Source organism: Oryza glaberrima, chromosome 3 (assembly GCF_000147395.1).
Source record: "Oryza glaberrima chromosome 3, OglaRS2, whole genome shotgun sequence".
Taxonomy (NCBI): Eukaryota; Viridiplantae; Streptophyta; class Magnoliopsida; order Poales; family Poaceae; genus Oryza; species Oryza glaberrima.
In genome coordinates, this window is record NC_068328.1 from 32417012 (window position 1) to 32444896 (window position 27885).

At 43.4% G+C, this 27885-nt stretch overlaps 6 protein-coding genes and 1 pseudogene across 6 annotated transcripts; 4 read left to right on the plus strand and 3 right to left on the minus strand.

The window, feature by feature from the left end:
- The first annotated feature begins 1002 nt into the window (after positions 1-1002).
- On the plus strand, positions 1003-5540 carry LOC127768701 (pentatricopeptide repeat-containing protein At3g53700, chloroplastic-like). The gene is made up of 4 exons (XM_052294327.1): positions 1003-3744; positions 4055-4120; positions 4608-4794; positions 4877-5540. Exon 1 carries the CDS (start codon positions 1295-1297, stop codon positions 3482-3484), a length of 2190 nt encoding a protein of 729 aa, XP_052150287.1. The 5' UTR covers positions 1003-1294; the 3' UTR covers positions 3485-3744; positions 4055-4120; positions 4608-4794; positions 4877-5540.
- Positions 5541-6032: 492 nt separating this feature from the next.
- LOC127768038 (PITH domain-containing protein At3g04780) lies at positions 6033-9062 on the plus strand. The gene is made up of 7 exons (XM_052293549.1): positions 6033-6297; positions 6538-6661; positions 7828-7876; positions 7972-8032; positions 8171-8217; positions 8303-8380; positions 8747-9062. The coding sequence occupies exons 1-7, from the start codon at positions 6121-6123 to the stop codon at positions 8793-8795; spliced, it is 585 nt and encodes a 194-aa protein (XP_052149509.1). The 5' UTR covers positions 6033-6120; the 3' UTR covers positions 8796-9062.
- A 219-nt stretch (positions 9063-9281) lies between these two features.
- LOC127768035 (protein LIFEGUARD 4-like) lies at positions 9282-11402 on the minus strand. The gene is made up of 4 exons (XM_052293547.1): positions 10945-11402; positions 10550-10663; positions 10282-10439; positions 9282-9640 (listed from the first exon to the last, which is right to left on the minus strand). The coding sequence occupies exons 1-4, from the start codon at positions 11207-11209 to the stop codon at positions 9434-9436; spliced, it is 744 nt and encodes a 247-aa protein (XP_052149507.1). The 5' UTR covers positions 11210-11402; the 3' UTR covers positions 9282-9433.
- A 1521-nt stretch (positions 11403-12923) lies between these two features.
- On the minus strand, positions 12924-15281 carry LOC127768036 (protein LIFEGUARD 2-like). The gene is made up of 4 exons (XM_052293548.1): positions 14831-15281; positions 14610-14723; positions 13445-13602; positions 12924-13320 (listed from the first exon to the last, which is right to left on the minus strand). The coding sequence occupies exons 1-4, from the start codon at positions 15075-15077 to the stop codon at positions 13114-13116; spliced, it is 726 nt and encodes a 241-aa protein (XP_052149508.1). The 5' UTR covers positions 15078-15281; the 3' UTR covers positions 12924-13113.
- A 418-nt stretch (positions 15282-15699) lies between these two features.
- Positions 15700-18929, plus strand: LOC127768034 (heat stress transcription factor A-2e). The gene is made up of 2 exons (XM_052293546.1): positions 15700-16644; positions 17835-18929. The coding sequence occupies exons 1-2, from the start codon at positions 16354-16356 to the stop codon at positions 18615-18617; spliced, it is 1074 nt and encodes a 357-aa protein (XP_052149506.1). The 5' UTR covers positions 15700-16353; the 3' UTR covers positions 18618-18929.
- A 1571-nt stretch (positions 18930-20500) lies between these two features.
- On the minus strand, positions 20501-22564 carry LOC127768033 (uncharacterized; annotated as a pseudogene).
- Positions 22565-24694: 2130 nt separating this feature from the next.
- On the plus strand, positions 24695-27874 carry LOC127765604 (stem-specific protein TSJT1-like). The gene is made up of 4 exons (XM_052290542.1): positions 24695-25083; positions 25172-25415; positions 27113-27233; positions 27340-27874. The coding sequence occupies exons 1-4, from the start codon at positions 24887-24889 to the stop codon at positions 27525-27527; spliced, it is 750 nt and encodes a 249-aa protein (XP_052146502.1). The 5' UTR covers positions 24695-24886; the 3' UTR covers positions 27528-27874.
- Positions 27875-27885: the final 11 nt, after the last annotated feature.

Genomic DNA, 27885 nt, shown 5'->3' on the forward strand with positions numbered 1-27885 from the left:
CAGTTCGTTGGTGGTGATGGCGTACTGTGACATGCACATTTGTGTTTTAGTTTTTGTGATTAATAGTAATTAATCTGCACCGTTAGTTGAAAGCGTTGGTTTCTTAAATGGCAGTGTTAGTTGGTATATTCTTCTCTGTTTTTCTACAGAACAACTCAAGAACATATCAACATAGCACTCTGAAAATTAGCAGATTCAGTACCATGTTTTTTCCCCCACTTCTCTGTATATAGTTACATTTCATTCATGGGAAGTAGGAGAAGAAATTATTCAAAGGAATACAGTATAGTACTACAGTACAGTAAGCAGGACCAGCAGCAGACCACATTGAAACCTATACAAAGCTAAACAAGAATTAAGAACAGTGCAAGTGAAGGTCCCATCTCATCTCAGCATGTCAGTGCAGTGTCCTCACTGTACTCCAGAATTGAGAGTAAGCGGCCAGTTGATGCTACTGATCCGATTGAGCTAGCTGCAATTTGAAAAATTAGGCAACTTCTGTTCAGAGATTGAGACATTTCACAGAGAGATGAGCTCCATATCTATCTCTAATTAAGCATGGTATCAATGCATCATCAGTGAAAGATAACAGTTACATCTTGCAAATATATGTAGTGTTAATTGAAAAGATATGTGTAATCCAAGTCCATAGCGAAACTTTAACTACTAAAAGTGACCCAAAGTGAAATATACTTATTTTTTTTTATATATTACCCCCTCCATTTTAAATTTAAGTACAACCTGGTTAAATAATATGACATACTTATTCTATAATTATGAATATAGACATGTATGTCTATCTAGATTTGTTGTTCTATGATATGTCACATCCTTTATTAGGTTGCACTTATTTTGGAACGGAGGGAGTATAGTTGAATTCTCTTTTAAAAAAATACAACCAGATTTGAAAATGCAGCCCAAACAAACAGGCCCATGTGTCAATTTTCTAGTACTAGTTCATGAGCCCATATGAATTTGGTCCACCAAACCGTGCTCGTCGCCGCTACCAGAATCCCCGTTCTCCACCGCCTCCGGCCGCCGCCGCCGCTTCGCCCTCGCCTCGGCCTCCGGCCGACGTTCTCCGGCGCCGCCTTCCGCCTCTGCCCCTCCTCGAAACTGGCCGCCGCGCTCGCCTCCGCCGACCCCTCGTCCTCCTCGGTGACGCGCAGCCACCCACCTACCTCCCCATCTCCGCCGCTTCCTCCAACACGCGCCGCGCGACTGCAAAGGTATCGGCCATGAGCTGCACGTCGGCAGCAGCTTAGAGCCATCCCCTAGCCATGTAGCTGCGTCCATGGCGCTGAAGGTCCAGTCCCGCATGTGGTTTGCGAGACCGCACCTTCTATGGAGCAGGCTGATGTGCTGCTCTTTCTCTGATGCGCCTGCTGCTCGTGCTTCCGCCGCCGCCGCCGCCGGCGGCGGCGGCGGCGCTAGAGGGTGTTCTTCTGAGTTCGATTCCGCGATCCGATCGCTCAGGATCAATCCCCAGCCATTGAGGCTAGCGCATATCCTTGATTCTGCTTCAGATTTCAACCTGGCCCTTAGGATATTCAGATGGGCTTCATATCAGAGAATGCCCATTCACACGGTTGACACATACGCCCGTATGATTGCTAAGCTTGGTGATGCAGGGAACCATGATGAGATAGGAGGATTTCTGAAGGAGATGGTCAGATTGGATGTACCTGGGTTGGAGAAAGTCATGAATGATTTAGTTCAGTTTTTGAGTGGTAAAAACCGTTTCGATGAAGCGTTGCTGGTTATCCAACATGCTAGCTCTGGTAATTTCAAGATTTCAGTCTCGTCTTGTAATGGTGTTCTGTGTGGTTTGGTCAAGGAAGGGAGGGGCTTGCGGCCGTTCATGCATGCCTACATGGAGGTTGTCAAGGCCGGAGTTCTCCCTGATGTGGAAACATTGAATTGGTTAATTGAGGTATTGTGTGAAGCTGGCCATTTAGAGTTGGCACTGGTTCAATTTGATAAGATGAGCAAGAAGAGGTGCATTCCTAATAGCCGTACTTTCAAGATACTCATAACAGCACTTTGCTCCCATGGCAGAGCTGATGAATCAGCAGATGCATTTGATAAGATGCTGCAGCTGAGATGCATCCCTGATAGGTCATTTTGTGTTCAGGTATTGCCCTTATTCTGTAAGTTCAATAAATTGAAGGAGGCCAGAAAATTGCATCAAATGATGAAAGAATATAAACTTCAGTCAGATCAGCATTTATATAGCGCCTTGATTAGATGCTTATGCGAGAATCAACTATTGGATGATGCAGTCACAACAGTTAATGACATGATAGCGTCAGGCCATGCTCTGATGAGGAGTACGTTTGTGAACATTGTAGACTGTTACTGCACACTGGGTCAGTTCCACAAAGCTGTGAACTTTCTTGAGGAAAATGATGTTGCTGAAATTGAAGCATATAATGTATTGCTGAGATCATTGTGTAAAACAGGAAGAGTTCAGGATTCAGTTAACTATCTTACAGAATTACACAGCAGGGGTTTAGTTAATTGTCAATCATGGAATATAGTTATCGCTCAGTTCTGCAACAATGGGAATATTAGAAGAGCATCTGAGCTCATCTGTAGAATGATAGTCTCCTCTTTTACAGCTGATGAGAGCACATATTCTTCTGTTGTATCTTGTTACTGCAAGCTAGGTTTGTACAAGAATGCCTTAGATATGTTCAGAAGGCTGGATGTTAGCAACTTATCCTTGAATTCAGAATCTTTTTCACAGCTGGTAGAGAGCTTGTGCCACATGAAAAAGATCCAAGAAGCAGCTGAAGTTTTTAAATATCACTGCAAAAGAGGATGTAACCTTACCAGTGAGTCACTTGAGATGTTAATTCAAGAAAGTTGTATGGTTGGAATGATCCGTGAGGCAATCAAAATGTGTTCATTAGCTGTTTGCACTGGTACTTCTTGTACATTTACCACTTATAACACAATTTTCCGAGCGCTACTCCATTTGAAGAAGGAGAAGGATGTGTTGCTTCTCTTTGCACATATGTTGATGGAAGGCTGTCTATTGAATGAGTATACATACAACTGTATTTTGCGTTATTTCGTTACCAAGGAAACGATTTTTGAGGCTGCTATCTTGTTCAACAGAATGGTGAAGGATGGTTTTGTTCCTGACCAAGAGACATTTGAGCTATTAGTCCCTGAGATGGCTCTTTCTTCTTTACTTAATATGATTTCAGAAAGTTTGCTAACAGTTGTAAATATGGATGGAATGATGAGTCCCAGAATATCTAACATTATTATTTATGGCCTTATTAAAGAGGGCTTCAAGAGTGAAGCATGTAAGTTTCTTGATCAAATGATAGAGAAGGGATGGGTACCTGATTCAAGGACACATAGTATCTTGCTCAGCAGTAGTGGTCGAGAGGAGCCTAGAGAAAGTGATGAAGTCAACCACACAGTGGATGATGACAATGTAAGCAACATACTGTTGGAGGGTCTAGATTAAGAGTCGTAAGACTTCCTTTTAATCAGTGTGCAATCACAAGCAGATAGTTGCGCAGCTGACCTTTGAGCTCTATACTTGTGCGCTGTTTGAGGGACAACATTTTCAGGCGGCTCTCTTAGGAAATTCTATCAGTAAAGAAACATCATGATAATTTGGATTTGGTGTGTATTGTCATAATTATTGGATGGCATGGATGCTCAAGCAACTTTGTTTGTGACGTGAGGATTGTAAAAGTACAAATACCTCCAGGAGATGAGATGGTGAGTGACTGAGCTGTTTTTCTGCACACCATCATCTGTCTTTCAGAAAACAGCTATTTAGCTTTATCTTCTTCTTTTTTTTTTTTTTTTTTTTTTTTGCAAAACTTGCATTCTGTTCTATCTTGTAACATAACACTAATCCGTTTTCATGCTAATATGTGTAGACATGCTCAATTTCCTTGCATAATATACTGCAGAAAGTTAATTATATTCAACAAAAGTGTGTTATATATCTTGGTAACCTTGTGCCTTTTCTTCTGTTTTGCTTTTTTTTTTTACATGAATCTTTATAGTCAGCATACTGTTTCAGGATATATGGATAAAGTGGAGAGTAGCCTAACAGATTCAATAAGTGATGCCCTTCATGTAATGAACGGTAATTTTTTTCTTGGATCAATCATTCTTGTGCTCCTGTGGGCGCAATCACTTATATGGTTTGGATTTGTTTGTATAATATAGCGCCTTGACTAATCTTCACCTTTTTTTTTTCCTAAACGACAATCTTCTTTTTTGCTTCGTTGCATGCACGAGTCTTGAGCATTTGTTTTTGTGTATGTGTAAAAGTAGACAGTAGCCTGAACTGTACAAGAATTGAAACCCATGGTGTTATGAACTTATGATTTTCCTTTGAAAACAATATTAAGAACTGTATGCTAGTACGTTACTTGGACGAATCATTCACTCTGCAATCTTTACCACCCCAAGATTTATGAAGGGTCAGCCATATTTTAGTTGTGGTCCGTTCATCAGGGATTTCTGAAGGATACAAAACGTGTGGTGTGCCAAGTAATTTTTTTAGATAATGGTGTGGTGTGCCAAGTAATAAACATCTGAATTGAACAATTCATCTTGTATACTTACAGATTTACTATAATTCACCTTGACCTGAATATTGTCTTGAGATGGGGTGAATAAACGAAACAAGGAGCTTAACAACGGAAGATTCAGGAAGGAAGAACAGAGTACTAGTTTACAAATTGAAGAGTACCACCGTTATTTGCTTATTCTGAAAGTTTGAAGAACACATGTTCTACCTTTTTAGCTCTCCAGGTTTGCAGCTTACATTTTATCCTCATTATTGTCTGGTCCTTGTATTCACCTAATATATGTTTATGGCTTTCTGCATTTTCAGATGGCTGATTCAAGGTTAATGCTCCGTCTTTACCGTTTCTGTAGTCCCAACGGATTGCAAGGCCTAAACGCCTTGTGTGTAATGCTCATGGAAGTTACTAGAGAAAATATGTAATGCAAATCAAATATGTAGAAGAAACTTAGAAACTACTGTCAAATCAAAAAATAGATGTCTTAGATTTATCCTAGTAAAATTTTTACTCATGGGTAAATCTACGAGTAAATTTTTTTACTTGTAATGACGTGGACAAATCTTAGATGTATTTTTTAATCCAAAGATAGTTTTTAGGTTTCCATTAAATATGTAGTTTCCATCACATATTTTCCCAGGTTAAAAGGCTGAAAATTTTTATGCTTGCATGTGTTGGGGGGCTTAAAATTCTTATCCGTTTGAAGGAGCTCTACTGCTAATTTGAAGGAGAGAAATACACTCAACCCGAAGGGATAATACAAGACGATGCCGACAGCCCTTAGGACGGCAACACCAAACGAAGACCAAATTATTGCCATTTTCTGAACTGGATAATCTTATAATCAGTTCTTTACATTGATGAAATAAAGGATTTCCCGCGCAATTGCACGAAGCTACATTAAAGTTTATCCAATAATAGAATTGTACTTCATACATAGGTGTTGTTTCATCGATATTTACCGTTATAATCTAGACCGACCATGATTAAATGATGTCGATGTTTTCACTTCTTTTTCAGGTTGACTGTCATAATTTTCAGAATTAGAATTAAAATATAGATTTTATCTCGGTTTCTATCGGTACACTTTTTAAATTGTTAAAAGGTACCTTTCATGTGAAAATTTTATATATAGAAGTTGCTCTAAAATATCAAATAAATTTATTTTTTAAGTTTTATATTGGTAGTAATAATTAAAACTTAGTTGATCATGTGCTAAAGGCTTGTCTAATTTTATGTACGCTGAAAATTCTCCATCTTCACCTATGTCAAACGGGCCCTTAACTAAACTATTTTCGGATTCAAAATTCCTCAAAACAAAAACGACTCCGAAATCCGAAATGGAATCCACACTGATTTCTGAAACAAAAGCCGACCGAGACCCAAGTGAAAACTGAAAAGAGACCCGCCGCCTCTCGTCGCCTCGCCTCATCTCTAGTACTACTTTTATAAGCCAAGTTAGGCCGCCGACCCAACCGCACCGCGTCGCAGCCGCAACTTCGCAAGGGTCGGAGTCGCACGCGAACCCGCCCGCCTCTCGCGCCTTCCACAAGCCATGGCCGCAGCCACCAACGCCGCCGCCGCCGCCGCCGCCGCCGCCGCCGCTCCGGCCCCAGCTCCGGCGACGCCGGTGCCGCGCGGGCAGGTGGATCTGGTCGACTTCATCGACTGGAGCGGCGTCGAGTGCCTCAACCAGGACCCCGCCCACAGCATCGTTAACGCCCTCAAGCAGGTAAACCAGCCCCCACCTGCTCTTCTTCCCCTCCCTTACAAACCCTAGCTCGCTCGGTCAATCCTCCTTGCGGCTCCGCGGATTTTAGATTTTTTTTTTCTTTTTTTGGGCGTGGTTTGAAGTTTTATTTGTCTAGGGTTTCGTTACTTGCTGCTACTAGAAGGTGGTGTTGTGCCCGATCGATCGCGCGGTTTTTGCGTGATCGGATTTTGATTGGCGATTGCGTTTTGATGCTTGCAGGGTTACAGGGACGACGAGGGGCTGTACTTGGCCAGCGATTCGGATGAGCAGCTGCTTATCCACATCCCCTTCATGCAGGTGGTTAAGCTGCATTCCGCGCTATTCAAGGGCCCCGAGGAAGATGGTGAGAATTTCAACCCCTGTTAGGGCTTTATGCATGGGATGCTAGAGTTCTATGCAAATTTGAACTGTGGTAGTAGTTACATATGCTCTCATTTCAGGCCAAATCACAAAAACCAAGGTGTGGTTAATTCTTTCATTTGAGTCCTGATTACCCCCCGCCCCTAAATATGGTGTTACAATGTTGTATATGTAATTAGTGGCAATCTTTGGGGCTGCTCAGCTGAGATGCACAGCAGCAGCTAATCTCTTGGCTTCCTCTATTGCCCATTGCACAGTGCCCCTAACCAACTTGCAGCTGAGCAGCTGGGCTGTGCCGCTACAGCCCGAAAACCCACAGCAATTTTAGCCAAAAGGCCCCAAAATTATTCACCTGTTCATTCAGATCATTATTCAAGCCCACAGGCTTGGGCATGCGCAGACGAGCAGCAACTTGCCACCTGGTTGAGCAAGACATCTGTATATTACCTTGAAAAATGCAACTCTTAGCTTACAGTTAGGATTGGATGAGTTGAATTAGAGCAAGACATTTATGGCAGCTAACTTCTTTTAGTTTGGAGGACGACGACTTATAGCTGTCCTATCTATTACTAGTTGTGTGAGGATCGTTATTGCTAGATGGTGAAATCTAAGTCGTTATTTTGTGTACTCATGATATTTAATGATTCAGTGGGTCTGAAATGGTAACTGTAAGAATTATCATTACTATGTAGCTTATATAAAATAATTGTTAGTTGTGGTGCTAGTGTTGGTACAAAGTTTCAATTGTTTAGAGACTTATGGCAAAGGTGGCCACTGTACAAATTCCAGATAATTACTTGACATCTATGATCTATGGCATAAACCATTAATTTATTTTTAAAAGTACCCATTTAGTGGAGATTAGTTCTTTTCAAAGTTGAAACATAGTTGTAGTTGGACCTCTAAGTTCCTACGATTCTCATCTTGTGCAAAACTGCAAATCTCTGTAGGTATTTTTGTGCATTAAGTTCTAGCTTGTGCATAGGAACTAATACGCTGATGTTGGCCTTTTTCTTTATGATTCTTTATCCATACTTCCGGATGAGTTAATTGATTCCTAAAAGTTAGAAGCCCCTTTCTTAAGTGCACTTCCACTATCTTTTGGGTTGTGATGCTTTCTCAAATAATTATAATATTCTGTCATTGTAGGCCCGAAAACAATTAAACTCTTCTGCAACAAAGAGCATATGGGTTTCAGGTATACCAACTTTTAACTCTGAAGTTAAAAGCTCATTGGGACTTTCAACTCCTTTCTCTCTTTAGGCTGACATAAATTTCTCTAATTAATGGCAGCAATGTCAATGACTATCCACCAAGTGACAGTCTTGACCTGTCTTCCAATCATTTATCAGAGGTACCTTCCTGTCCTGAGTTTTGCCACTGGATTTGTTTTTTTTCTCCTTGATGATCATTTAGTATTTGATGTCAATAGTTCCTATTTTGGGAAATTTCTTACGTTGAAATGATGAACCTGGCCATTCTTTTTTTGCAGAGTAAGCCTATGCAGCTTAAGTATGTCAAGTTCCAGAATGTTCGCAGGTATGTGCATTTCTCTGACACATGAGCACAGTGCATGTGCAAGCCTGCCTGTTTTCTTGTGATGACCTTTTTTTTTTCTTTCCAGCCTGACTATATTTATTGAGGACAATCAAAGTGGAAGTGATGTCTCAAAAATTCTCAAGATTGCGCTGTACGGAACAACGTAAGTTCTATTTTTCTATGTAATTGCTCTTTTGCTTGGACTGCTGAAATTTGGTGGAAGTATAATTAATAAGTTTGTTAGAGTGAAAGTTAAGAAAGGAGCTTGGACTGCTTAAACTTGTATGCTTCATTTTTAGCACTTGCTATTTTATGATAAAAACTGATGGTGAAAGCACATATTACCAACTTAGAACTGAATATGCTAAATACAGTCCATTTCAACAAGACTCAAGCTTTGAATTATGCATCAAGTGTAGCTCCAAATTTTTATTTAGTCATTGCAGAATTTCCCATCGGGACACGTGTTTGGTGGAAATTGTTTTCACATGTGCTGAGAGGCTAAGAAACGCTTGGTTTCTTTTTGCAGTGTGGACACTACAAATATGAAGGACCTGAAGAAGATAGAAGAGCATTAAGACCATACGAAGCTAGCATGTTCCAATGGGTGTATGGCACAAAAAACAGTTAACATTTGAATTTCTAGTTGATCTTGGCAACTTTGCGCCCCCATTTTATACATGAGGAATTTGAGAGCCGCAGGATCTGGTGGAGATACCATACATTTGCCTCTTGGCCTCGAGCTTTACTTTGTAGTGCTACCGATGGCTTGATGTGGCAAGCGAATTCATATGTTTCCTCTTTAAGAAATTCATATTTGGAGTTGTGGTGGTACCTTCTTGATCGATCGATCGATCTGCTTCACAGTAACCGTTACATGTTTCTTAAGAAATTCATATTTGGAGTTGTGGTGGTACTTGTTAGATCGATCGATCTGCGTCACAGCAACTGTTGCATATGTTTAGCTTGTGTTTGTTTGCCTGTCTTAGTTAACTGGGAACCAAACTTGTGGTCATTCGGTCAATTTGCTATGTCATGACAAGATGATTCAAACTACAGTTTGGACTGGCAATGCTTGCTTGTTAATGCCCAATCACAAAGGAGTTGTTTAACCCTATCTTTACATACACTGTCTTGTGTTTAAAAAAAAGTACTAGAAATCACATTTCGATCCAGCTTCATCCTGCAGCCCAATGTGGTTGGCAAACTTGTTCTACTACCCATCGGCGGCCTGGAGCGCCGTGACGAGGGCCATGAAGAGGTTGATGATGTCGAGGTAGAGCGTGATGGCGGCGGCCACGTACTCGTCGTAGGTGTATCGCTTGATGAGGTTGTCCGTGTCGTAGATAATGAACCCGGAGAAGATCAGCGCCGCCACGCACCCGTACACCAACTTCCCCGTTCTCCCCATCGGCAAAAAGATCTGTATGCATGCCAATTTCTCAACCTTCTTCAACTTTCTCGCTCCTTTTCATGGTATATATCGTTTTTATATCTTTTTAGTCATTTTTTAAGTTTGATTGTCTGTAGAAAAGTACAGTAATATTTTCAACGCAAAACGAACATATTATCCAAATATATTTGATGTTATACTAAATAAAACTAATTTGGTGTTGTAGATGTTACTAATTTTTTTTATAAACTTTATTATCAAAGCTAGTACTTAGTACACCGTCCCAAAAATAGCATTTCTTTCTTACAAATTAATCTTAGTTTAGCACTTAATACTTAATACTCCCTTCGTCCTAAATTATAGGACGCTCCTTTTTTAAGAAAAATTAAACTCGGTAGCTTTTGACTAATAATTATACTAACTATATCTATACTAAGTATTATGCATCTTTTATCATTAGATTCATATTTTGATGTGATGCTAATTTCATATTTATCGGATCATAGAATGAAATAAAATATTGGTCAAAGTATGTTATTGAAGACCGTTTAAAAAAAGTATAGGCCTTATAATTTAGGACATATAAAGTAAAAGGGAAGTTCAGTAAATTAGTTCACCTGATTCGAACTCTTTTTTTTCAAATACTACATGATTAGATAGATCACGCTTACCGTGATTATGGCGTAGAGGAAGAGGACGAGCGTGGCAGCGAAGAGGAATGGGCCGAGGAACTCGAAGTCGTAGCCTCTCTTGGCGGCCCAGAACGTGTAGCAGGTCAGTCCGATCACTATCGCCGCCGTCATTCCCGCCGCCTGAAATATCACTGTCCCTGATATCACAAAAATTACTTGAGATGAGAAATCTTAATCTCGTCTATCATCACAGCAATAACAATACAAATAATATTGTTAGTATGAAATTATTCAAATTCGTTTGTACCATTCTTGGAGAGGCAACCCAGGCCGACGGAGAAGCTAATACAGATGGTGAAGAGGAGGAGGAAGAAGAGGTTGATCGGATGCTTGTTACGGAAGTAGATCATCGGCAGCATCACTGAATTAAATACATCAATAAAAATCTAATTAGTTGGTCGCTGCAATGATCAACCGAATTAATAAACAACGAATATTGTACACACGCCGATGATATTTCAGCAGAATTTTAGTAAAATTAGGAATGTACATATAGTTTCCCTCTTTTTAGCGTGTATTAGGAGGCGTATTCGCGGGGGTGTGAGTACGATATTACATGTGTAGTGATGTGTGCGTGTGTGTTTGTCATGTAATCGAAAGAAAGAAAAGAAGAAGAAGGAGAGAGGATGAGCAGCTGCGTACTGATGAGGGGGGAGATGATGATGATGACGTAGGCGACGAGGACCTCCGGCGTGCGAGCCTGGAAGAAGGTCTTGATGGGCTCGACGAGGTTCACCGCGCCGGCGACGGCGACGGTCACCAGCAGCTGCACCGACACGATCACGTACACCTTGCGGATGAACGCCCACCGGAGCTGCGGGTTCTCGATCATGTACGGGTACATCCCGCCGCCCGGCGCCCCGCCCGGGTAGCACGCCTCCACGTCGCACTTGCCATGCTTCCCCATGTCTCGATCGCTACCCTCCTAGCTCCGTGCTGCTGGTGCCTCGGTTCGTCGATCGATCGGAGACGACGACGACGACGGCGGCGGCGGCGGCGGCGGCGTACGTGCTAGCTGTGGCCGGCGCGGGCGTCAGCCTGTGGTGGTTGATGTGTGCGGTTGGTGAGAAAACGCGCGGCGTCTTTTAGAAATTTTGGGTGGTGGAGAGAGATGGCGGCGAGGCTTTGCTGCTATTCTTGGCGCGCGTCTACGTCTCGTCGAGACGGCTTTAATTTCCTCGTGTTCGCCATGGGGAGTACCCCCCCCCCCCCCCCCCCCGGGCGCCACCCGTCGAGTCTCTGACATGTGGGGTCACCGTTGCCGTCACTGCGCGCCTTCCCGCGTACGTGCGGCTCGACAGTCGGGCTCGTCTTCCCTCGTCCGCCGCCGCATTGTGCGAGTCGACACCGCCGGCGCGCGGCCACCGTCCGCCGACGACTTGGCCAGTTGCCGCTGTCCGTGAGTCCGTCCCCGCCATGCCACCACCGGAGGATGCCAACCCTTGTGTCACGGACATGGAGTGAACATTGGATTTCGAGGTTGAAACCACACACCAAAGGTGGTGTTTGAATCTCCTGAAGATAAAGATTACTCCCTCCGTCCCAAAAAAAAAGGCAAACCCTGGGTTTGCGTGTCCAACTTTGACTGTCCGTCTTATATGAAATATTTTTATAATTCATATTTTCATTGTTGTTAGATGATAAAACATGATTAATATTTTATGCGTGACTTGTCTTTTTAATTTTTTTTAAAAAATTTTTCAAATAAAACGAACAGTCAAACGTTGGGCATGGAAACCAGGGTTTGTCTTTTTTAGGATGGAGGGAGTAAGTGCTTCACGCAAAACGATGTGGTAATAATGTATGACTAATTGGGTTTTAATTATTACAAACTTGAAAATGGATTAATCTGATATTTTAGAACAATTTTTATATAGAAAGGTTTCGCACGAAACACACCGTTTAGCAGTTTGAAAAGCGTGCCATGAGTATCTATATTTTCATCCACTTCTTACAGAAGAAACGAACGGACCTAACTCTTACCACTACACTATGATCTATGAAGCCCAGCTGATCACGGATATGTACATGATCAGCTAGGCTTTATTTGTGAATCAATTGGCTAGCTCTAGGCTCAATCAGACTGGTTACAAAACAAAGCAATACTACAGCAAAAGGGGGATTGAACAGAATTGATGAAACCGTCTTCTTTCTCCTCCGACTCTCTCCTCATCTTTCCCAACATCTGGCTCTCTTTTCTCTGATCTTTGTTCTGATTATTCCTAGTCACTGATTATATTTCTTCATTTGTATCCCCAAACACACTCTTGTATCAAGTGCTAGCATCGGTGTGATACTGTGATTTGGTTTGTCCGTGACACGCTGCTCTGCTATATTCCTCCACATGGCACTTCAGTTGAACTGTATTTTATTCAATGCGGCAACTTCCAGTGGTTCTATTGTAGGGTATAGTACTGGCCTTATTTTTTGTTTATTTATGAAGTAAATTGTCAACTTACAAAGTCTTCCCCTGTTCATCAAACTGACATCTTTGTGCTGGCATTTGGAGAGCTTCAATAGTATTCGGTCAGGTACTTTTTTCTCTAGTTATTCAGGCAACAACTCTATGAAGTAACGAATTTGAGTATAAATGTTACGCAATCAGGTTTTCAGCGAGCAAAGAAGCAAGGCAACAATTGCATTTATTTGTTGAAATATAGCTAACAAATTCAATTATGCGGTTCCATAAAAAGTCTCCAGGATCCACTAAGCAAGAATTTACAGCAGAATCAACAAAAGCGTGATGCTTAATCAGGGTACAGGAATCCACGGACATTCGTTATGTGCAGGGTAGAGACTAGCCTTGATGAACTAGTTATCAGCTGCCCTCAACACTCGCAGCAGAGCTAAGAAGAGGTTGATCACGTCGAGGTAGAGCGAGACAGCAGCCCAGACATACTCATCGTAAGTGTAGCGCTTGATGATATTGTCCGTGTCGTAGATGATGTATCCAGAGAAGACGAGCGATGCCAGTCCGCCATATATCATTTCAGAGATCTTGCCCAATGGGAAGAATATCTGCAGAGCAGAAATGCAATCAGTATCAAGGACAAATCAACAAGCAATAGATGTTTACAATGAACATCTCAAGAACAATAGATGGTTTATAAGATAGGAGGGACTAAGGGTGCAGCCATCCAACCTGGATCAGTGAAAATAAAATCAGCACCATCACAGCAGAAAACAGGAAGGGGCCGAGGAAATTGAAGTCATGGCCTCTCTTTGCAGCCCAGAAAGTGTATGCTGTCAAGCTGATCACCACCACTGCAGTGAGAGCTGCCGCCTCAAAAATGACTTTTCCTGTTCACAGAACTTATCACAATCAATTCCTCGATAGAGAACCTATACAATTAGTTAAACAAGGAAGATAATAAAGACTGATCATAATGAAGAGTAATAAAGATTGATCCCCTGCAGCACATAAAAACGAGGCAGACAAACATGCATGATAACAGGAAGAATCACAATTAGTTAAACCTCCTACTGGCCTATTAGTCTAAATAAAATTGACATAGTTATAATTCATCACATAACTTCTTTTTTGGGTTAAAGAGGCAGATCATGTCTCTATTATTTGTTCAGTTATTACAGAGGTCAGGTTCAAACATGGAATGTAAAAGGTATCATGAAACTACTCTCATCTCAGCATTCTTCTCACTACGATTAATCTACTTCTAAACCATAGGTGCGTGGGACTCCATTACAGGGCTCAGATATCAGATCAAGCAGAACTTGTAGGCTTGAAGACAACCAAAGCAGCTATCAGAAAACATTATATGTATAATAAGATGAACCTTAAGGAAAGGCAAAGCAATAAACAGATGGAACTACAGAGGGAAGAATTCAGCATGTCATTTATTAGGGAACAAGTCTATGTACGAAAGAGCCACATCGACATGCTACTGCCCTGCATGGTTTGTAGCGCATCACATACCAAAAGCATCAAGCTATTTACTTGTGGTGGAGATCATAGGACATATTCAAAATGTAAAGAGTGATTCCATTCTTCAAAATCAAGCATAATCTTGCATAATTGTTATGGATACTCAACTGAACAAATGAAAAAAAATGAATAAAAAAAACGCCAACATATTTAGCAATGTTAGTATATGTTTGATGGAACAAGGAGCTTCAGATTCCTAATGCAGGCAGGCAGGCAGCGACCTTCTTTCATGGAAACCAAGAACCAACCCACAGAAGTGGTTCAGATACTCAATTAGACTAGAAAAACGTAATGAGTTATACCACACGCAGATGTAAACATGATTGATTCACAGAAATGAACAAGTGAAGGACGATAGGATTACCGCTGGTGTAGGCACATGTCATGCCGACGGCGAAGCTGATGGCAACCGTGAAGAGGCCGAGCAACAGCAAGTTCACCGGATGCTTCTGGTGGTAGTAGCGCAGAGGGCACAACACTATACACACAGAGTAATCAAATCATGCCAATTAGGGCACAAATTCGAGGAAATTCGACTGATACAATCCCAAAATAAAACAGAACAGAGAGTGAATTGAACCCTACCGATGAGGGGCAGGAAGAGGAGGAAGATGTAGAGGGCGAATCCGGCGTTGGAGGAGACGAAGAACTCCGAGACGCCGCGGACCTTGACGACGAAGGCCGCCACGGCCGCCGTCATCGCGAGCTGCACGGAGAGGATGACGTAGATCTTGTGGATGAGCGCCCACCTCAGGTCGGGGCTCTCCACCATCCCCGGGTACAGCGGCTCCGACGAGCCGCCGGCCTCGAGATCATGCCCCTTCCCGAACATGGCTTCCCTCTTCCTCTAGCCTCTAGGGTTTGGCTCCGGTGACCCGACGACGACGGGGATTGGAAGCGGAGGCCGAGGCGGAGGAGGAGGAGAAGATGACGCAATCCGCGATTCCTCCGCGGCGGCGCCGCCGATTGGGGAGAAGAAGATGAAGATGAGGAGGAGGAGAGAAGACGAAGACCAACGCAACCACCAAGCACGATGCGATCGAATTTCAATTTGTTTTAATTTAATTGCTCTCTCGAAGTCCAAGTCAAACATATTTCCTTCGTGGGTAAGGTATATACGGTATCCGCTTATATTTTCATTTAGTGTGTGTTTTTTTTCTATTTTTCTTCCTGTTTCTTTTGTTTTTTTCTCTCTTTCACCTCCCTTAGTGATATTGTAAATGCCTTTTATTCTCCTTAATATAACTCCAGCTTAGCTTGGCTACGGTTTCAAAAAAAAATAAAAGGTATATACGGTATACGGCATCGTACAGTTATACGGGTATATGGGCCGGAGGAATCGGGTGATCCAGTCCAGGCCCATTATACGGTTAGATGGGCCGACTCCGCGTTTCTACCTCGGCCCAATCGGAGCCCGACACGTATGTCGTCGTCTCGTCTTCGTTATCTCCTCCTCCCTGTGTCGCGGCGGAGGAGGAAAAATCCCCAATTCCACTGCTTCCAGAAGCGAGCGAGCTCTCCTTTCCTTTCTCCTACGCCTAGGCTTCTAGAAGCTTCCTTTCCAAATAGGGGCTAATCTCCTGAGCTCGAAGCTCTCCTCGTCAGCTTCAGGTGGTCGGGTGCTGCCTCCTCCTCCTCCTCCTCCTCCTCGTCGTCCTCAAATCTCCCCGAGAGTTCGTGCTTTGCCGCGAGCAGCGAGCTGCGATCTCGCCTGAATCCTTCGTCGGCGGGGGGGATGAATTGATCACGCGGTGTGCGCTTTCTGATTCTGTCGGGTTCCTTTCAGATGCACGAGCACGTCGGTGTCCGCCTCCTCTTTGCTTGATTTGCTTCCGCTGCTGCTGTTAGGTGCGCGAGAGCTCGTGATGGGGTGAAGCGTGTGTTCACAGGATTAGATTGCGCTCGCCTGATTCGCTGCATCTTGTTCTTCTTGCTGCCGCCTACGCGACTTGATTTCGTCACGCCTAAGCCGTGACAGGCTGATTGCTACCTTGCTTGGCGATCTGTGCTTTAAATTCCACCATTGTTTGCTGGTGCTGGATGAGCAAATTCTTGGTTCGTGTGGCTCTAGTTGGTAGTTCTTGATTGAGGTGAGGTTCTGAGCTGCCATGAACTACCGAGTGGTGAACCCGGTGAAGGTGGAGAGCGGGCCGTCGACGGGCGTGGCGAATGGCCAGCCGCCGAGGCCGATGGACGGGCTCGCCGACGGCGGCCCACCGCCGTTCCTCACCAAGACGTACGACATGGTGGATGACCCGACCACGGACGCCGTCGTGTCGTGGAGCGCCACCAACAACAGCTTCGTGGTGTGGGATCCTCACCTCTTTGGGAACGTGCTGCTGCCGAGGTACTTCAAGCACAACAACTTCTCCAGCTTCGTCCGGCAGCTCAATACCTATGTAAGTCACCTGCTCGATCATCTGCTTACATAGAACCCAATCAAATCTATGCTAAACCCTGATGTGTTAGAAATAATCAGGGAGTTGGTAGTAGTTTAAGGACTTGATAATTATAAATGATTCTTTGTTATACTACTTAATCAATTGGCTTGATGATGGGCACTCGGATAAACGGTTAAGTGGACATTCATTTTGACATGGTAAGGCATTACAGATAAGTTTAGGAAGAACTAGCCTATAGCATGATTGTTTGTGTGCTGCTTTTCTTTTGTGAAGTAGATAATAGAAGATCCTGGAATTAGTGCAACCAAAGTTTGTGAGGAAAAATCCTAAGCAACATAACTGAATCCATTTAAATGGAGTATCAGTTTGGAACATTACATAATAACTTTAGAACACCATTTTTTTCTTTTGAAATCTCATCATTACTCAAACATAATACATATTCTGAATAGTAGGCCAAAAATTTAGGAAATCCTAAGCAACATAATTGAATGTTGTTTGATCTTCTGTGTTGCCAATATTTGGCCAAAAATTGAAAAAGTCAGTGATGCGGAATGCTCTAGTTGTCCTAAAAACTTGTTAGCCTTGAAGATCATTCATGAGCAACATATGATAACACAATCTACTATAGTGCTGTACATCTCGAATCTTACATTTCTAGGGACAAGATGAGCTTGTACAGTTTGTTGATTTTTTACTTACGATATGGCCTCTCTATATTTTATTTTCTTGAACCTGTTGAGACTTAGAGAGTTTTGTGTATATTAACCAACTTAATGTCCCATTATGTTGTTGACTTGACCCCATTGAAGTGTTATTCTTCCCATTCAGGCTACCACCTGCATATTTTGAGTGAAATCTTCTTCTACCAAAGGCATTAGATCCTCTAGTTGATACTGGATAATGATGAATGCATTTTGTTCTCTTCCTCAAAACAATGTTAAAGGATGAAGAGTGAAGAGGAAAGTTGACAAATAAAGTGAAGAACTGAAACTATGCAAAATGATAAATGTGTCAAGTGAACTGAAAATTGTCATAAAGAGGTAAATAGCATGCATTCTTAATTCAGTTCTACCTTTGTTCTTGCTACTGTTGATCTAAAATGATTTAGACAAATAAGAAAACATATTCACCCTGTTGAATTGAATGTTCTTTCCAATTTCTGATGTATCGGTTACTTTTGGCAGGGCTTCAGGAAGGTGGATCCTGACAAGTGGGAATTTGCAAATGAGGGTTTTCTGAGAGGACAGAAGCATCTCCTTAAAAGCATAAAGCGTCGGAAACCTCCGAATTCATCTCCAAGTCAGCAATCTCTTGGCTCATTCCTTGAGGTAGGGCACTTCGGATATGAGGGAGAGATTGATCAGTTGAAGAGGGACAAACATCTGTTGATGGCTGAAGTGGTGAAGCTGAGGCAGGAGCAGCAAAACACAAAGTCAGACCTGCAAGCTATGGAACAGAAGCTACAAGGTACCGAGCAAAAGCAACAGCACATGATGGCATTCTTGGCACGAGTTATGCATAATCCTGAGTTCATACGCCAGCTGTTCTCCCAGAGTGAGATGAGGAAGGAGCTTGAAGAGTTCGTCTCAAAGAAAAGAAGGCGCCGCATTGACCAGGGACCTGAACTTGATAGCATGGGTACCGGTTCTAGCCCCGAGCAAGTGTCACAGGTAATGTTTGAACCACATGATCCAGTGGATTCACTTTTCAATGGTGTTCCATCAGATCTTGAAAGTTCATCTGTTGAGGCCAATGGAGGCAAGGCGCAACAAGATGTTGCTTCCAGTAGCTCTGAACACGGGAAAATCAAGCCATCTAACGGAGAGTTAAATGAGGATTTCTGGGAGGACCTGCTGCACGAGGGTGGGCTCGATGAGGATACCAGGAACCCCGCTATAGATGATATGAACTTGCTGTCTCAAAAGATGGGCTACCTCAACTCAAGCAGCACCAAATCGCCACAGTAGTAGCTCTGGTCTGATCTTGCTGCAGCTCCAACGACCCTTGAGTACTTGTTAATCAAGCTTGTCATTATACTTATCCGCTTTGAGGATGATCAATTTGAGTAGGTCTCCTCCCCCATGGTGATGATCTTATGGTAGCATCAGCTGTACATACTATTGCCGCAATAATTACCATCGTATTCTGTTCAGCTTTGTGGAATTAGTTTTGGATCTGAATGTATGGTACTTCGACAGTGGACTTGAGGGTGCTGTATGTACATATAACAGTCTAACTAAATGCAGTTGTGCGTTGTAATGATGTATAGTTTTGCTTCATTTCGGAGTATGTTTATGTGCTACGCGATTGTGTTTTCGTTCCACAACCTAAAGTTGGGTTGCCCCGCGTAGAGCAATAGAGGCACTCCTTAGCACCTCGGTAACTAGGTGCTTTTTAAGCTACTCTTGTTGGCAATTTCCTTTGGTTTGATAATCGGATCTTATCTCTTTTTTTTTATAAAGAAATCAAGCCTTCCTCCTTAGCCTTGAACAGCCACCGCCCCTGGCATCTCCTCTGTAAACTGGATCTCTTCTCTCAATCAAACAACCGAATCTGGAAAGGGCGAAATCGTCCGATTTTAACATGAAAGGTGATATTAATCGTGCAATTTCATTCCTCGCAGATGAGCTATTTGAAGCTTATGCTTGAAGAGGTGATTCCATGGAAAGGCTTGCGAGCCATAAAACGAGCCGAACCGAGCTCATGTCTACGGTTCCGTTTCAGGCTCGGGAGGCAGTGTCAGCACAGACCGATTCGGGCCAAAGCGGCATGATTAGCCTACAAGGCCCATTAGGAAGAGAAATTAGGCCAAGGGGGGGAAATATGAAAGGACCCCACATGCGGAAAACAACGTACTTAAGCGCGTAACAGTTGAACCGTAAATAAAAACCGCTACACGCACAATATTAAACTCATTTCATTTCATAGTCCATTTCGCACTCACTAATATAAAATTTAGAAAATATAATAACTAAAACTAGTACTAAGCGAACAATAAACTCACTTATCCGTTCCCACCTCCATACGCACACGATTGTGCCACTGACAGAGCAGGGGATAGAGAGAGGAATTATGAATGAGAAGAAATGGATAATGACTGGTACGTGGGCCGCTATAACTTTTTCTAAAATTTTGTACGTATCTATCTACCAGTGTCACTTAGGATAAAACCATTTCATATTAAATAAGGGTAATTTGTAAAGATTACCGTGGAAGTTCACCAGAATATTCGGTTTGAGTTTATGCACTAAATTGGACTACCGTGGAAGTTCACCAGAATAAATCGGACCTTTTCAAACTATGATTGTGAGTGGACCAAATTATACTTACCGAGCATTAAACATAATAAAAACATCACCATTTACCCGCTATCCAGTTGAGCAAAGTACTAGCTAAAGGTACTCCATCCGATTCAGGTCATAAGACGTTTTGACTTTAGTCTATGTATATAGTTGCTTAATTGACTTGTCATTAGTATGATACTACTCCATCCATATTAAAATATAAGGGATTTTAGATTGATGAGATATTTTTCATCCTAAAATATAAGAGATTTTGGATGGATTAGATATTTTTTTAGTGATAGATTTTTTTGTCCCGATTCGAAATATTATGAAGTGTCTCATTTGTCCAAAATTTCTTATAGTTAGGATGGAGGGTAGTAAAAAAGAATTTACTAGTACTACTCACTGAATGATTGATTAGTCAGAAATTTTCTTGTCTTAGACTAGCAAGAAATTAAGAGGACGTAACACTCCCCCCCTCCGGTCCACTTGTGGATTAGGATCTTCTTCAGTCAACTATACGTCTGTATCGTGCATTTATTACTGACATGTGGATCCGATGATTACTGGGTTCATATGTTAGTGACAAATTCACGCTTCATTGTATAGAGGATCTCAATCCCTTGCAGGTTGCAACAGCACGAGAAATATATACAAAATTAAGGCAAAACGGTGGGAGGGCGGAGGTGGTTGAGGTGAAGCGAGGCCTCGCCGCATTTACCGGAGCGGCGTAGCCGGCGATCGGAGATGAGAGGATTTTAGGGTTTGTGCGCTTGCAACATCGCGTGATGAGCTCATCCGAGGATGACTTGTACTTGGCCTGTCGAGCAGCACATCCCCTCCGTGATCTGCTCCAGGACGCCGCGCCTCTCCTCGTCGCTCCACGCGTCGTCTCTCGCCGCCGCGGCCTCCCAGGCGCCGGGGCCCTTGTGCTCGACGTGCCCACGCTTGTACAGCGCGACGCGGCGCAGCGCCGACGTCGACGCCTCCATGGCGAACCTCACGAGCTGGACATGCCGCCTCTCCGCGCTCCGGAAGCCCATCACCACCAGCTCCTTCAAATGGCGGTGCCGCGAAGCCGAGTTCGGCCATGGCCCGGCTGCACCACCTCCTCTTCGCTGTGATGGTGGACATGGAGGGTCTCCAGCAATGGCGCCGCCTCGACGAGGAGGCGTGGCCACGATGCGTCCCAGGATGGAGGCACGTCGGCGACGAGGAGCCGCCGCAGCTTGGGCATCGGGGCGAAAGGGCTCGTCGGCAAGAACAAGATCCACATGTACGGCCCGGTGACGAGATCGGTGATGCCATTGGCGTTCTGGAGGAACTCCCTGATGCTGGGGATCAAGAAGCGCAGCCTCCTGCGCTCTATGGCCGGGAACAGCTCGTCCCCTTGCAGGGAGCCAATGGCGTGCTCGAGGCTCACGCGCTGGAGGCACGGCGCGGCGTCGGGGTGCGTCAGAAACACGGCGTCTCCATTGCTGGCGAGGCTCTCCAGCATGGGGAGCGACCTGATCTCGACCGCCATGTAGCCGCCGTCGACGACGAGCTCCCTGATCCGCGACATCGGCGCGTCCAAGGTGAGCGGGCACCCGAATTTCCGGGACCTGCAGGAGCTGAGATGCAGGGATTGCAGCTGCGGGCACGCGGCGACCACGCCCTGGTACACGGCGGGCCGCGTCGAGCACGGCAATCCTTGCAGGACGAGAGTGGCGAGCGAGCCAAACCCCTGCAGCGGAGGGGGCAGGCAGTTGCGAAGCTTGAGCCTCCGCAGCCGCGACGCGCCGGGGTCGCGGCTGATGCGGCGAAGGGGGAAGCTGTAGACCGGCGGCGGGTGCATGATCGGCCCCGTCGGCACGGCGAACACCTCGAGGTCCGTGACGCCCCAGGAATCGACGGCGGTGACGACCAGCTGGTTGATGCAGGGGGAGGCGTCGAAGTCGAACACCTCCAGCGACAGCCTGGTCGCACGCCGGCGAGCCGCCAAGAGGGCCCTGACGGAGCCGGCCATGGCGCGCATGGCGCGGCGCTCGTACCGCCCGGTGGCGGCGTCTAGCCTCGCGCATTCCTCGCGCGCGGTGACCGACCTCCTGGCCTTGCCGCGGATGGCAAGGCACCGGCGGTAGCGCGGCGGCAGCAGGTCGGTGACTCGGAAATCGAGGGCGGGGAGCTCGCGCGGGACGGCCGCCCAGCGCCTTGACAGCGCGGCGGTGGCGAGCGCGTCGCGGGTGTCGAGGCGGCGCAGGATGAGGTGGAGCAGGTCGTCCGGGAGAGCGCTGAGGCGGTCCTCGCCGCAGGCTCGCCGTCGCCGCCGATCTTTGTTGCTCCTAGTCCTAGCCATCGGAGAACAACCCCCCAAGTGGAGTAGTATTGCTCTTGCTCTGCTCTAATTTCTAAAATTCAGTGATGATTCGTGGTGGGGAATTTGCGATCGATTTATATAGATGCGTCGACTTGTCGAGGGGAGGGATCCGATTCCGATCTGGGGTTGTGGACCACCAATCCGAACCGGGCAAGGGAGGATTAGGGATTTGGTATTTTTCCCCAAACTCAAGTACAGGATTTTTAAACCTACCAAGATTCCAAGAAGATACTAGTACTATTTGGAGAGTTTTGTAGGGTTGGATTCAAAGTTTCACAATTCTAATACCATGCACCTTCCATGCGGACGTTGGGGTTGTATACTTTTCATGAAATCCGATCGAAAATCGACAAATTTCGAACAAATTTTGTAGACCAAAACCTGAATTCAAATTCCCTGTTTTGGTCGATCTTGTGTCAAGTACCGATCGTTTTTTTTCTGAAATTTCGAATGGGAGCATTGAAATTTCAACCGACAATTGAAAGTATACAAGAGAAGTAAACACATCGACTAGAAATTTCAATTCGTTTATAATCTTATGTTCTAAAATAGTCCTCGGTATTCAGTACCGATAGGGTTTACTTGGCCTTCAATTGAGATCTGGTGACATACCGTCACACAGTTTATAAAACATATATTGATCGAATTATCATATTAGATTATATATATAAACTACAGCTATATAAAATAAACATTTTGATAAATAAAACTAACAAATATTCCTTCGTTCCCACAATATAAATATTTCTAATTATGAATATGAAACAGTTGTCTGTTTAGATTTATAGCTAAAAATTGCTATTTTTTTTGAACGGATGTAGTTATATTTTAGGATAGAGGTAATAACTTACAATAAGGATCTAAGAAATGTATTTTTTTTAATGCGGGAAGAAATAATCAGGATAATAGTTAGATGTAGCAGATAAAAAGAACATTTCTTAAGTATATTTTTTAAAATATTTAATTTATCATTATAATCGAGTAGATATTTTTTCGCTCAATAATCTGAATCAAAGTAGGCCAAACTTAGTTATTTTCAATTATTTTGCTAGATTAATTATTTGATCTACATCTCTAAACATATGTTTTCTAAAAAAACACTTTTCACTGTATTTTTAGACCACTTATTTCATGCTATATATTTTGTTGAGTCTGTCTAAATTTGTTAAATTTGTCTCTCTATTCGAGTAAATAATCCGCAATAATAGTCTGACCTACAATTTTTTTCAAACATGATGTTAAACCATTTTCAGTTTTTAATTTTTGTTTTTCTTTGTTAGTTCTGCAAACACCTTGTGTTCTCGTGATTCAGCTAAATCTCTTCCTGAAGAACGGTCTGATATATGATGAGGCATTCTTCCCAACTTATAAAGGATTATCACGAGAGATCTAGCATTATCTAGGATGCCAGATTGCTACTCCACGTACGCTACTCAAGTACTCATCCAACGTATTGGCCATGGCCAACATTAACCACATGCCTAAGGCTAAGGTTGTCATACAGCTAAGAGAGACATTTTACTAATGTCAAAATTTACAAAGTTACTCCCTTCGTCTTAAAATATAACAACTTTTAGCTCCCATGATTTGTTCCAAAATATAACAACTTCTCCATCAACATTGTCTTCCCAACCAATCACAATCTTGCACCATTCACTTTTCTCACCTACCTTCACTACTCATTCAATTACAACCCCTATAATTCACTTCTACATACTTTCTTAATAACTATGTCCAACTTTAAAACTTCTTATATTTTAGGACGGATGAAGTTCTTTTTTTTCTCTTTGATCGGAAAAATTTACAATGGTTGGAAAACGAAACAAGCCCATATTGCTCTTGCACACCACGGTTCGGCCATTTCTGAAGGGCCCCTCATGCCTCCCCCTCTTCATCTTTTCCTTTTCTTTTTTCATTTGAGGCCCACCTGTTAGGAATAAGAGGTTTGTTCTCGTATTTATTATACTTTTCGGATCGGGTTGAAAACACATATTTTTCATCAAATTAAAAAACTCAAATTATTTTTTTAACTTTTTTATAAAATTTATTTGAATTACATCAACTTTTGTTGGGTAATCAATGAATTCCACGAAATCCTATGATACGCTGGCGACGGATTTTGGTCCGCAAGGGACTGTGAAGTGTGATTGTGTGAACCCTGGTATTCACCGTCAGATGCGAATACTAGGAAAAAACCTAATCACCTAGTATAAAATAATTATAAGAGGTGAGGCTTCAAATCTAGATCATGTCCACCATCTTATAGAGCTGGCCGGATGACACCTCCACTTTTCTCAAGGTCTTCACCGTCAGTCAGTCACCTCCTTCCTCGTCGTGTGCCTATCCATTTTCGCGCCCTACGGCTACGAGTGCGGTGGTCGTCACAGCCCACAGCCACAGGCGCTTTGTAGCGACGTGTGGATCCGTCTCGATCCTTCGCGTCGCCACCGTCCTTACCGCCACACGCCTTCCGTATATAGCTCTCCCGCGGACGAACACCTGTCGTGCACTGCGCGCGGGGGGTGGCGGACGATCGGATCGGGAGAGCGCGCGACGCGACGCGAGGCGGGCTGCGTTGTGAGGGAGAGAAGGGATGCTGGCGGTGTTCGATCGGGCGGTGGCGCCGAGCCCTGAGGGGCTCCGGCATCCCGGGGCGGCGGGGGACGGCGCGGCGGGGCTCGCCGAGAGGTTCCGCGACGCGCGCCCCGGCGCCGTAACCGTCGCCCTCGGCCCCGGCGGCGCCAACTCCCTCGCCTACTCCTCCCACGGCCAGAGCCCCCTCCTCCCCAGGTGACCCGCTCGCTCGATCCCCCCCACCTCGTGCGTTCTCGTTTCCAAATCCGTGGCGCGTTTCGTCTCCTGATTTGTGGTTGATTAGGTTGTTCGCGGCGATGGACGAGATATTCTGCCTGTTCCAAGGCACGATCGAGAACATCGCGGTGCTGAAGCAGCAGTACGGGTTGCACAACAAGGGCTCCACCGAGATCAACATCATCATCGAGGCTTACAGGACATTGAGAGACAGGGGACCTTACCCTGCGGATCAAGTCGTCAGAGACATCAACGGCAAGTTCGCGTTCGTGCTCTACGATTGCTCCAACAACTCCGTCTTCATGGCCACCGTAAGTGAATTTCAGTCTCAGCGATTAATTCAATCATGTTATATATGTTTCCATTTCTCTGTTTATGGGTGGACAAGCTAGATTTTTATTGTTGCATTACCAGTATCCTAATCGACTGTTCTAATCCAATTTATAGGCTTTATTAGGCGTTTAATAGATCTTGTGAATCTCCTTTTGAGATGCATTTGGATTGGTATTGGAATTATGCGCAGTACATCAGCTTCCTCAAGGTGGCAATACATATAATTGCACATTTCAGATAACATTTCTTTGGATTAGATCGTCATAAATGTTCAGATAATGCCTTCTTTGGATAAATCACATAAATGGATGATCATTCAACAGTTTCAACGTACTATACCTGTTGGTTCCATCCTAAATCTATATTCAGAACACACACACACACACACACACACACACACACACACACACACACACATAGGTAAATTAATTGGTTCTACATGGAGTATGGGCTCCAAGATTCAAATTGAGTATATACCCAATTTGAATGAGTATGAAATTTTTTTAAATGTTTAGATATGAACATTAACTTCTTTACTAATAAGTTCAAACAAGTTTGAACTGAGTTTGAACTTTTTTTTTGTTAGATTTTGGTTCTAGGTATATAACATCCAAACATATAATTCGTTAGGTATGTAATAATGAATTGTGAAATAAAGTTGAGTTTGAGTTGTTTTGCTGTTAGGTATTTGTATGAATCAAATTCATATACCTAGATATATACTCACAATTTGAAAATTTTTAAAAATTTGAGAGAATTTGTGTGTTTTATACCTTGGAGCCCGGGCACCATGGAGTATATGTATACCCATATGGGACTCCATGGTGCCCGGGCTCCAAGGTATAAAACACACAAATTCTCTCAAATTTTTAAAAATTTTCAAATTGTGAGTATATATCTAGGTATATGAATTTGATTCATACAAATACCTAACAGCAAAACAACTCAAACTCAACTTTATTTCACAATTCATTATTACATACCTAACGAATTATATGTTTGGATGTTATATACCTAGAACCAAAATCTAACAAAAAAAAAGTTCAAACTCAGTTCAAACTTGTTTGAACTTGTTAGTAAAGAAGTTAATGTTCATATCTATCTAAACATTTAAAAAAAGTTCATACTCATTCAAATTGGGTATATACTCAATTTGAATCTTGGAGCCCATACTCCATGTAGCACTAGTTAATTTACCCATATATATATACATACATATATATATAATTTCTTGCTTGACAAATACTAGACTGCCCTGTTCCTGGTTAGCTGCAGGGCAGAACCACTTTATAAGTGTTGAGATTTCAAATCCTGAAGATTGTCGGCTGACATCTCAACAAGATGCAAGTTGATGCATCTTTGACAAATACTAGACTGCCCTGTTCCTGGTTAGCTGCAGGGCAGAACCACTTTATAAGTGTTGAGATTTCAAATCCTGAAGATTGTCGGCTGACATCTCAACAAGATGCAAGTTGATGCATCACGAAATCACATTCCGTCTGTTTTTGCTAGAAGGAATTTTCGTGATACGCACGTAACTTATCAGATGTCACTATGTCAACATATTGCACCAATGTACTATATGTTCTTTCATTTGTTCCGGTCGTCGTCTGTTGTGATTCGTAGCATTGAGTTGTTGACAGATGAATTGATAGCTAAGTCGATCTTCTTGCAGGATGCTGATGGTAGCGTTCCATTTTATTGGGGAGTTGATCCTGACAGCCGTCTTGTGGTTTCTGATGATGACGAAATTGTGAATAAGGCTTGTGGAAAATCCTCTGCACCATTCCCTAAAGGTAATGAATGATAAGCTTAATCAACCAATCAACAATATCACATCAATTCTCAAGGCCTGGAACTATGCCTCTTTTATCAACACCTGACGTGTAATGGCTTCATCAGGTTTCTTCTTCACCACATCCGGAGGACTGCAGAGCTACGAACACCCTATGAATGAGGTGAAACCAGTGCCGAGGCTCGACAGCAAGGGGGAGGTATGCGGCACAACGTACACGGTCGACGCGAAGGCGAAGAAGGATAGCAGCATTCCTAGAGTCGGCAGCGCTGCGGATTGGTCCTCGCAATACTAAAACCGTATAAATCGTCAGAAGCATATGGTATGATGACCTAGAAACCTTTGCTGCAATTACATGGAGAGCACTAGGCTTCCGGGTTGTCCACGGTTACAAGTGGGCATTTGCCATCTGAAATGTTCATCTGGATGGTCAACCTTGTGCTGTGCTGCTGCTGTCTGAAATTTCTGTCCTGTCCACCATTACTGAAGAATGAGAGCGTGTGGGTCTTGAATTTCCAATAAAACGCAATGCCTTACAGATGTGTAAATAGATGTTTTTGCTTACTACAATATTTTCTGAACAATCAGCATATCTATAACTGTGGCTAGAATGAATCATCTCTAACGATGTGTGTTCTGTTACTTCTGTATGT